Here is a 12,131-nt window from a genome sequence, read left to right on the forward strand (position 1 = left end):
CGCGCAACCACTGCGCCACCAGGGAAGCCCCCACATATGTGGTTTTTAACCTGTCTTATCTTTATTAATCTTCACGATAACCCAACATTCTATTATTAGCTTTATTTTGATTTTAAAGTTCTGGCAGTTGAAATAAACTAACTGTCCAAGGTCACACAGAGGGTAAACTTTAATTATTTATGGTAATTTATAACTTATTCTGTTACTTCTAAAGAATTTGATGCAACTTCTTTTATCTATCTCATTATATATCTCTATCTATCATCTATACATACACACATACAAACAAAACCATGAACACTAAAACTGAAGTAAAAAATAAAATATTGTGGGTGAATAAATGCATATATGTACAGTAAATTAGGATTAATTACTGTAATTGAACATAAAATTTACCTCTGTTTTTTCAAAAGAGTCGGCTATTAAAGTTTGTAGAATTCTTACCACTTGACAAAACACACATTCTCAGTCAAAAGAGGAAAGCTAAAACATGATGATTCATTCCACAGCAATTTTCTAATTACCTACACCTGGAAGTCTTCTGCTGGGAGCCAGGAAAATACAAATAAATGAGACACAAATGACAACTTTTACATCTACCTATTGTAAGATGAAACTCACTGGAAACTCATATTCCCCAACTGGACCAAGTTCCTCACGAATTATTTTTTCTAAAGCAAACACATGTATAGCAACAGAACCCAGAGTAGACTCTGTTTCCCAAAATAATTGTCTCTCAACAAAATGTTTCTGCTAAATTTATATAGGACCCATATGCATTGGATTCCCTGTCAATATGGCTTTCTTCAAATGCTTTCTGGCAGTCTCTTAAAAATGCCAACTACATTTTTCACTGAATATTTTGAGGTGAAAGCCAAGTTTCTAGAAATCAACTCTGTGGTTTCTGTTTTGAGACTCTTGGTCTTCCTTGTGCAAATAATTGATTAGCAATTACTTGAAACATTTAGAATTTAGAGTGCATGGGACAGAGGGGATCCCTGTATCTACACAGATCTCAGTCTGGATTGATCACTTCTCAAGGCAGTGAAGAGGAGGACTCTTGTACTTATTATTATACCACTGTGCCCTCTGCTGGACCAGAGAACTAAGGCACCAACATTACCTGTCAGGTATGCCAAGAGCATGGCCCATCACACCTGGCCACATTACTTAAGATTTGAGCTAGAATGAAGTAATCCTCTGAAAAATTTTCTGGAGGAGGCACTAACAGCCAAGGCAGAATCTTAAAGATTTGATTCATGATTGTATTCTTGATTGTATTTTACATACATGGCATAAGGAGACCTGAATAAGCGTTTGTTGAATAAGTGAGCAAATGAGTAAGTAAACAAATAGACAAATGAATGAGTGTAAGTGGAATACATTTCCTATAAACCTGCATAGATGTATAGTCAACACATTCTCAGTCAAGGTCCCTGATGTTGATATTTACATTCTAAAGGTGGTCACTATTCTTTCTAGGATTCAGTCTTCAGATCACATGCTTCCTTAGAGGCCAAAATCATCTTGCTGTTGGTCCATGCCTTAAAACAGAATATCTGGCATCACAATGCCTCCCCTATTGGGAACAGTGTCAGGTCTTAGCTAGGTCCACCAGGGTTTTCAGAGGCCTTGGATTACTGTATGTTATCACAATAGTTGGGCTACAGGGTTTCCTTTGTGTATTCACAGGCATCATGTTGACTTTACAGTTCTGTTTCTGTCTCAGAATCGTACAGGACTCTAACCATCCCAATCCACCCACTAGACCTTACCCATGGTGTTTCCTGGAGGAAATTTTTATTTATATGTCTTTGTGCCCAGCTAATCTTACTCAGTGGGCTCCAAATCATTTCCTTCTAGTGGAAGCTCTCCAAATCAAGCTGCCTATTTCCTCTCCCAACCCATAGCTCAGAACCTAGATAGAATACAAATAAGACACACTTCTTATTAGCAGGCATTGTTCTCCACCGTGAGCTTCCACTTGAGAAGTACAGTTATAACATTACCCAGTGCACCCTCTTTCGTATAGTCTCTGGTTTTCTTCTTTGCTGTTTTCTTTCATCCATATCCTCTATGATAGTATTGGCTAAAACTCCCATTACACAAGTGTATTTTCTGAAACAACCTCCAAATATTTTATCTGAAAATCTACTAAAATCCATTGCTGACAGAAAACAGATATCTGGAAGGCTCTTCTGTTTGAACGGTCATATCTGGTATCCTTCTAATATTTTCATTTTATCTGGCCTTTCTTAAGCCTGAATAAGAAGTGGTGACAATTCTCCATTACCTTTGTTTTCAACGCTCAGGCTTTTTTCCAGCTCCTGTTACTCATGAAAGTGAAGTGAATTATAGCAGCTTCCCCTCATCTAGACCCACAGTGTAGGATATTTATAGTCTGAGATTTTTGACACCACAGACACACTTCAATAACTGAAAATTTAAAGGAAATTTTAGCCGAAATAACTGACCTTGGAGATGGCAAATCCCTGTACAATATTCTGACCAGATGGCTCTTTCTTTTTTTTTAACAACAATTTTATTTTATTTTTAAAAATTCTTATTGGAGTATAGTTGCTTTATAATATTGTGTTAGTTTATACTGTGCAGCAAAATGAATCAGCTATATGTATATATATATGTATATATATGTATATGTATGCGTCTCCCTCCCACCCTCCTTATCCCACCCCTCTATGAGAACTGGAATTCTGATCTTTTTACAGAGGTACTCCTTGGGTTAATATTTGTAAAGCACTTGGAACAGCGCTTGGCTCATAGAAAGCACTGTGTATGTATTAGCTGTCATTATTATTATTTATTAACATGATAAGTTATAAAAGTTGAATAAGACTCACAATAAACCAGAGGAATAATTAAAAAAATATATATATATAAAAAAAATATATATATATATATATATATATACCATGATAAGTTATAAAAGTTGAATAAGACTCACAATAAACCAGAGGAATAATTAAAAAAATATATATATATATAAAAAAAAAAAATATATATATATATATATATATATACACGTATATCCCCTCTTATTTGGATTTCCTTCTCATTTGGCTCTAACTTTCTATTGTCCCTGGATGAGCTCAGGTCCTTTTCTCTCCTTCAAGAGAGGGAGGAGACAAGAGAGCTTGACCTTAGGTGTAACGCAGCAGTGGAAGCATCACTGAGTCCATCATAACTGGTGCTCTATCACGTTTGGTCTGCCATATTGGATCTCTTTAACAAGAACAATGTCCTGGTACTTCCCAGTGAATTGGTAGATATTACGTGTCACCATAGCTAATAACCCTGTTTTATAGAACAAAGTCAGAATTCAGTACCTGATAACATCTTCTTTAAAATTCTTCTGTATAGACCTCTCTGTCTCCTCCTGTATATATAAATCTAAATTTAAAATAGTTCTCCTTTTCCACACAGTTTACTAGAAGTGACATTTTCTTCTCTTTCTGAACACCTGAGACAGTTTTCTCCTGAGGACTTCTTCCTGCCTTAGGGTACAGATTCATGTTATTTTGCCCATATTCTGCCCTCCATGTAGCCTTGAGAAGACCTCTAGACCAAATCATCAGTTGAGAGGCTTGCAGGTCTTTGGGTATGTGTGCATAGTAATACTTCCTCTCAAATAACTTCCCCACCCTGTGTCACCTGGCTAATTCATATCTCAGCTTACATGTTCCTTCCTCAGGAAAGTCTTTCCCTGCCCTTAAGACGTTAGACATCCTGCCCTGCTTCCAGATTCATACCTCTTATCATATAACTCACTTTTATTGTCTGTCTTTCCACAATATTATAAGCTTTCTGACAGTCAGTACCAATTTTTCCTGCTCAGAGGCCAGTTTCCAGAACTTAACAGTGCCTGGCCTATAACCCCCACTCACATCCTCTTGGTAGAATGTGAGGCTGCCTGGATGGATAGATGGGTTTGTATAAAGGTCTCAGATAATTTGTCTATTCAGTTGGCAGTTGTTTGACTTGTTAAAAGAGGCAGAAGCAGACATTTGGAATTATAGAGACCACTGTTAAAGAAAAGCAGGCATTGCTTTCTAATGATGAGACAGATGGACATAGCCAAATGAATCTGTGTGAGTATGTTTTTAATCACCAGTAAGTGTTTGTGCATTTTTGCAGGAAAAATTTGAAACTGAATTGAAGTACGAAATGACAGTTAATGGAAAAATCGCAGTGCTTTACTTGAAGAAAAACAAGTAAGAGTCTTTACTTCTGATACTATCTTCACCAACAGCCAGTTAGCACGTGGCAAGTGTGATAATTGAGTCTGTTACTACTTAAGACTCCCACAAACCTTGGCTAATCATCTTTTACTCTCAACTGACCCAAGGGCTTCTGTGAGTATTTGTTCGTACTGACGTAGTAGAGACACTGAGTAAGGTAACAGTTTACTAGTGTTCTGCTAGTTGAAGTCATAAAACACAATGAATGAGGTGCGAGCAGACATATATTTTATCAACTTTTATGAAACAGCACATAGATCTTTAAGTCTCCCCCATGCATCACTGCATTTTGTTATTTTAACACTGAAAGATTAGATATTAAAAAAATTTGCAATTATTTTCATCAGAAAAACAACACATACATAAGTTAAATAAACTCTAGGGCCAAAAACAAGTCAGTGGTAAAAACTGAATCAGGGTCCCCTGATTGCAATGCCAATGCTGTTTCTACCCAGCCAACCACTAACCCTCCATTTTTTTGTACATTACATTTTCCTGTATTCCTTCATTCTCTTGATTCAGTTCATTGAAATTCAACATTCTTTTTCAAATTTCACTATCTCAGTTCTCACCCAGATCTTGATCATTCTATATCTAGACTATATCCAAAGTAGTTTTTTCCTAATTCTATGCTTTCAAGCTTTTTTAATCCCTCAATTGTTCAATACAGGGCAACGAGATTTTTTTTTTTCCCTCAGATAGACTATCACCTTTTGCAAAAAGTCACAACTGTCGAGAGTTTGGAAACAGTGTGGTGCAATGGAAATAGTACAGGCTTTGAATTCAGGCAAATCTGGAGAGGATTCTTTGCCACTCGAACTGTTTAATCTCATCTGAAAAATAAGGAGAGTAATATTTATCTGGTAGGATTGTTGAAATGATTAAATGATATGTGTAATAGGTCTACCCCAGTGGCCAGGATAGAGATGGTATAGAATACATATTAGTTACTTCCTTTCCTCCTTGCCCTGCCTCTTTTAAAAATATATTCAGACTCCTATTTGCTGGTGGATAATTGAAAGAACTTTATGAAGCTCAGTGAGAATGCTGAAAGAGCCCAAACTACCAAGTGCAAGTCAATTTTCAATACACTTTCCACTGCTGCAACTGTTAACAGTTACTGGTAACTGACCAGGACTGGGTGAAAAAGGCAGTCAGTCATCCTTAGCTGTGGGGAAGAACATTGCTCTTTTCAGTCATTTTTATCAGCTTTGCCCTACTCGGTTCTATTTCTTCCTCAAATCTCTCCTCAGACAAACATGCAGAGTCTGATGAGGAAACAGACATTGTTCCACACTCCTCAGGAATGTCCCTGCCCTTCCCACTCTCTCCAGTTTAAGCATTCCTTTCACACTTGGATTTGTCCTGAGGGGCTAAGACGTAAAACTTTTCTCCACACCCAGGGAAAGCTCTCGCTTTGATCACTGGACTTTGCAATTAGCATGAGTAAACATGACATTTTTTCCCCCACCCCCAGGGGTCTCCTTGCACCAGGCTACACGGAAACATATTATAATTCCACTGGAAAGGAGGTCACCACGAGCCCACAGATCATGGTAAGACAGAGTATCCTAAATTCATTGCTAATTGGTGTGTGACCCACACACTCAGAGGCTGTGTCATTGCCAATTAGTGAAAGTGAAATGGTGTTATAGCAAGGATGTTTTTTTCACAGTAGTAATTTCTTTTCTTTAATTTTTATTTCATATTGGAGTATAGTTGATTTACAATATTTTGTCAGTTTCAGGTGTACAGCAAAGTGATTCAGTTATACATGTATATTTATCTGTTCTTTTCCAGATTCTTTTCCCATATAGCTTATTATGGAATACTGAGTAGAGTTCCCTATGCTATACAGTAGGTCCTTGTTGATTGATTATCTATTTTATACATAGTAATGTATATAAGATGTGGTACGTATATACTATGGAATATTAGTCATAAAAAAGAATGAAAAAATCCCATTTGCAGCAACATGGATGGACCTAGAGATGATCATACTAAGTGAAGTAAGTCAGACAGAGAAAGACAAATACCATATGATATCACTTACATGTGGAATCTAAAAAAAAATGATACAAATGAACTTATTTACAAAACAGAAACAGTAGTAATTACTTAAAAATCCTCTAACATTTTTACAGTTTGACAAGAACAAATGTATTCCTTGACCACCATGGTAACCCTTTCCAGCCTTTAAGACTCCTTATAGGAGCAGTGGGCAGAAAGAGCTTCTTATTTTCATTTGAAAAGTAAAGAATTAAATGTACCTGGTGTTCTTACTCAGTGCCAATCACCTCTCAGGAGCATGTAGTCTCTCAGACTCAAGACTATTTCCTCAATGGTAGAATTGTAGAATTCTGTGTTTTCCCTAAATAATTTCCACTCTGGACTCTTATTCAGAGAAGAAGACAGGATAAAGTGGTATGAGGAGTGTTTTATCCTTGACATCTATTCTGAGGAAGTTTTTCAAGCATTTTCTTCCATAGCAATGCACAGAGGTTTATGTGGGCCAATACCTCACCTGTTCCAAAGCAGAAAGGTGAATTTGACTGAAGTACATCCATGTGAAAAAGTGCTAAGACTGAGCATTTTGCTTCGAGTGGATACAGGGATGTTAAACTAATCTAGTTAGTCTGGTGGCACTCTTTGGATAAATCAAGAAATGACAACACAAACTGAATAATCCATTCATTGGAAAGAGCTTATCAGTGTTAGGAAAATTTAATGAGCAATTAGCCAAGGGAAAGAATGAATGTCTGGTGTTTTGGGGGCTCAGGTTTTAAACTTATACCTGTGAGTGGGTTTTTTTCCCAGACTGTATTCATCCCTGTTATCCTTCTTCTGCAACAACAAAATTTACAACAGTGTTTAGTTAATGCCCCCGAAGCATTTGGGATTATTAGCTAAATAGTAAAGATTTTAACCACAAAAGGCTGCTTTAAAAAAAATTTTTTTAGGGAGATTTCCCTGGTGGTCCAGTGGTAAAGAATCCACCTTCCAATGCAGGGGATGAGGGTTTGATCCCCGGTCGGGGGACTAAGATCCCACGTGCTGTGTGGCAACTAAGCCTGCATGCCACAACTACTGAGCTTGCGTGCCTCAACTAGAGAGCCCACACACCACAACTAGAGAGAAGCCAGCACGCCACAATGAAAGATCCTTCATGCCTCAACGATGATCCTGTGTGCTGCAACTAAGACCCAGTGCAGCCAAAAAAAAAAAAGAAAAAGAGAAAATAAATTAAAAAAAATTTTTTGTGTTGTTCAGCATAAAATGATTTGAAAACATTATAGATCTTGTTTCAAGATTTCAAATTCAAATTTAGTAGTGGGTCTAAAGTACATGCACACTTTTCCTTTGTCAAACCCCTTTTCCCTTTTCTCTAGGATGACTGTTATTACCAAGGACATATCATTAATGAAAAAGTTTCTGATGCTAGTATCAGCACATGTAGGGGTCTAAGGTAAGGATTCATAATGGTTTTGTATGTACCTGTGATGATGGGTGTGTGTGTGTGTGTGTGTTAATTACCTAAAGAATCTCAAATATAATAAATTATAATATAGTTAAGTATGAATTCTAAGTATGTACCTGTGATGATGGGTGTGTGTGTGTGTGTGTGTGTGTTAATTACCTAAAGAATCTCAAATATAATAAATTATAATATAGTTAAGTATGAATTCTAAGGGCTCAAAAATTTTGAAATTTGAAGGAAACATGGCTTTTCTTGGTAGTAGTTTGTAAATTACACCTCTGAATTGCTTGCAGAGTTGTTTTTGTTTGTTTGCTTGTTTTCAAAATATCGGTTTTTGAGTCCCAGTTTTAGAGTCAGAATCTTTAGGGAATGCGAGTGCCTCTCTTCACTCTAAACTCTCTCGAGTGTGTCCAATCCATGCCTATGACATCCATTTCTTTTGGGATGTTAATGACGTGTCATGTATTTGTCTACAGTAAGATATCTCTTCTGATGCCCAGACTTCATTATCTCACTTCCTCTTCCATATCTCCATATCTCTCCATATCTGGATATCTTAAGGAGATCTCAATCTTAGTATACTCCAAATCAAACTAATGATATTCTCCCTAATGTGGTGTTTTTCCAGTGTTTCCTATCTCAATAAAAGATATAGTCAACCAACCACCTAATACAGAAACCTAGGTTCCTTGATGACTTCTTGCCGTTCAAATATGCATTTTCAATCCATTTAATAAGTCCTATTGATTATATGTTCAAAATATTCCCTGAGATTATTCACTACATTCTCTCTCTCTACTGCCACATCCTAGTCCAAACTGCCATGATCCTTTAGGCAGACTATTGCAATAAATCACCTAACTTATTTCCCCAATCCACTCTTCTACTTCCATGTATGCTTAGTCCAGTCTCCCTGCTACATATTCTTAGACTTTTTCTTCCTAACAATTATCTGCCATAATTGCAGGTATTACGTATACATCATATAATTGTATATATTTGTGGATCAAATGTGATTATTCGATCCATATCCACCTTCCTTATCTGAATATAAGCTCCATGAGATGAGAGACCATGACTCTTTTCCTTTTACCTCTGCCCTTGCTCCAATGTCTAATGAATAGTGGGTGCTCCCTAATTCATGGTTAAATGAATCTTAGCTCGGGGCTTTAGCAGAGAGAATCGAGAAGAAATTGATAATATTCATTGATTATGTGCCTTACGTATTATCTCCTTCAATCTTTACAACTATCCTATTAGGTAGGTATTATTATTCCCATTTTAGAGGTGGAGAAATAAGGCTATGTGAGTTTAAGTCATTTTCCCATGGTATCACGGATAATAAGTGATAGACCGAGAATTTTAACTCTATCTATAAGACTTCAAAGTCTCTTTTATTGTCGGTGTAGCTTTAGAGCAGACCAGGCATGAGAATCAGAAGGACACTTGACTGAGAGTCAGGAATTTTCCATTCTAGCACCAGTTCTGACACAGGTTAGCTATATGACTGCAGTAGTTACTTCTCCCCAGCTAGTCCAATTTCCTCATAGAGAAAATAAGTTTAGGTAACCTCTGAGAGTCTCTTCAGCTATAATGTTATACTATATTTTACTGCCATGAGCGTGGAATGCTTTGGCCTTGGTCATTTTTTGAAGTCGACAAGTCTTGAGTGCTCAGAACTGGAATATTTTTAGGAAGCTTAGATTCTTGTGTTTTTCAGGGGTTACTTCAGTCAGGGAGATCAAAAGTACTTCATTGAACCTCTAAGCCCCACGAATCAGGATGAACAGGAACATGCACTCTTCAAGCACGATCCTGATGAACAGAAGACTAACAGCAGCTGTGGGTTGGATGACATGTTATGGGTACCTGAAATTCATCAGAATGCAGTTCCATCGGCCACCAGTCTTGTTGTATGCCTACTTTTATTTTTTATTTGCAGTGCTCTCATTATCTCATCCTGGCTACTCTGGGTTCCAGTCTTAGTAGCTCCAACTGACTGAAACTTTACAGTCATTGTTGAAACTAGTAGGTTACAGAGACATTAAAACCTTACTGTACATTGATGATTTATTTAATGAGTGTGTAAGGATCAACTATTATTAACAACATGTTGTGCACAAGGGTTAGAAAGATGCACAGATATAACGCTGGCCCCTAGAAGCAGACAACTTTCACAATGCTACAGCATACAACAAAGGTGTAAAGTACTATGCCTGCTTTGAGATAAAATACCCTGCTGTCTCCATGAATGAATTTATTCAATAAATCTTTCTTAAAGTACTGCCATAGGTGCTGGGGATATAGCAGTGAGCAAAATAAATATCAGATCTTCCCACAGGAACTTAGAATATTCTTTCATACCTGGAATTCAGCTTCTGGTCACAGAAGGAAAATGAATATTGCTTGTGTTTGAAACTATAAAATATATACACAAAAGCTTTGTCATTACTTCATTTTCTTTAGGATACACTTCACATCCAATCATCTCTTCTATTGATACATGTTCTCAGAATGCATAAGCACTGGACAGACTAGGTTTGAATAAAATAGAATCTCTGTTGGGTTCAATTTGCTATGGGTTTAAATTCTACCAGCGGTATGATACCTAAGAGTCCAGGAGAATCACTCTGAGCTATATGTTCCTATGAATGTTGATCTCCTGGTTTAGCTTGGTACAGGCCTCTAGTCTTTCTGTCTCAATTCCTTGGTAACTGTGTGCAAATAACCTCGCTCTCATGACATCTTATTGTTTGGTTTTGCTACTCCTTCTCAGTTCCTCTCACTGTTATCCCACCTCTGATGGACCACTAAATATTAGAGGCCTCATGTAACTCAATACTGGGTCCCATTCTTTACTTTATCTACACATTCTTCCTAGGTAATCTCATCCAGTGCTATGTCTTATTTAAATAGGAACTCTGCACTAATTACCATCAAATGTATATCTCCAGCCTTTGCCTTTCGAGGCCAGACTGTTACAAGTAGCTACCTACTTCATGCATCTAACCCTTGTCTGAATTTCTCATCTGGCCTCTTATCAATTTCTATTGATTAAAGAGTTCAAGAACCCAGATCAGTAAAAAAATCTACTGTGAAACATGTTTTTTGTTTTTGTTTCGTTTTGTGGAGAGAAAGAAACTGAAACTAGGGAGGCTTGGAATGTGGGAAGGAGATCAAGCACCGTCTGAGAAGAAAAGGACAGACTGGGTGCCGCGGTGGCTCTGGGCTTTGCACCATTGGTAAAGGAGGGTGTATTCACTGGGATAGGAATAAAAGGCAACCAAAACAAAACAAAACCCTAGGAGGATGCTGAAGTTAACAGGCCTCTATTTCACAGCAGGCTAGTGGAGAAAGTCCACCGTTCAAAAAATATGAAGACTTTGGTTTTATTTTTAGCACTCAGTTGTGTCATCCTTTACACTCTTTGGTAAAAATGAAGGGGCCAGACTAGAATATCACCAATGTCTCTTCTACCTCTGACATTCTGAGCCTTGTCTATAGATGATTCTGGATGGTTAGTTAGAGTCAAAATGGTAATATTGTCTTCCTTCATTCCCAGACCAACCAACTCTTACAAAATTACTCATTTAAAATTTAAGAATGACTCTTGCAGAGAAAGATGTTGTCTTAGTAATCTTCTTTTTTATGTTTATTATAGAAATCCAAAGACCAGAAGGCTTGGGAACAAAACAAATACATAGAATATTTTTTGGTCCTGGATAATGGTGAGGTAATTATATCAGATAACTGTGTCTTTTAAAATGCTATACTACATAAATTTATTATGCAAGATATTAAATAATGGATGAGTTTTTTAAAATAATGAGTATGAGCGATTCTTTTTTACAAATTGTTTTGAATCTAGGAAATATGACATATAATTAGACTGATATGATCTTACCTTTTAAGGAATGTACACCTAATATGATATGCATAAACTGATTTTTTTGCACTATAATGCTCCTTTCTCATTGTCTTAAGAGCCCCAAACTTATTTTCTAATTAAATTCCTTTGTCACTTTGTCTTCTGTTAAGTAGTTAAATCATTGGTAAATTAAAGTTTATGCTCATCAGGGAGTGGTAAATTAAAAAAAGAAAACTAATGGATAGAATTTTCTGAAAAAGATGATTTTTTGGTAATATTCGTTGTTAATCTTCTTTTATAAGAATGCATTTTATATATTGATTGCTCTAAACCTGAAGTCCACATGTGTGCTGTCAAAAGGAAAATTTTTGTTTTATGATAATATGAGTAAGTTAGTTCAGACCCTAAAGTTTTGACCTCTCTTATTATACTAAATTCATTTACTGCTCATAATTTTTTTTTTTTTTTTTTTTTTTTTTTTTTTTTTGCGGTACGCGGGCCTCTCACCGCTGTGGCCTCCCCCGTT

The 12,131-nt window shown here is 36.6% G+C and overlaps 1 protein-coding gene across 2 annotated transcripts in view; it reads left to right on the forward strand.

The window, feature by feature from the left end:
• ADAM28 (ADAM metallopeptidase domain 28) overlaps positions 1-12,131 on the forward strand; it is a 59,213-nt gene that overhangs the window by 7,837 nt on the left and 39,245 nt on the right. For both annotated transcript variants that reach the window (XM_055086952.1, XM_024130864.2), the window contains exons 3-7: positions 4,156-4,232; positions 5,737-5,815; positions 7,649-7,725; positions 9,458-9,650; positions 11,399-11,470. In XM_055086952.1, coding sequence (XP_054942927.1) covers positions 4,156-4,232; positions 5,737-5,815; positions 7,649-7,725; positions 9,458-9,650; positions 11,399-11,470 — 498 coding nt within the window. The remainder of the gene's footprint in view (positions 1-4,155; positions 4,233-5,736; positions 5,816-7,648; positions 7,726-9,457; positions 9,651-11,398; positions 11,471-12,131) is intronic.

This window comes from Physeter macrocephalus, chromosome 9, assembly GCF_002837175.3.
Source record: "Physeter macrocephalus isolate SW-GA chromosome 9, ASM283717v5, whole genome shotgun sequence".
Classification (NCBI taxonomy): Eukaryota; Metazoa; Chordata; class Mammalia; order Artiodactyla; family Physeteridae; genus Physeter; species Physeter macrocephalus.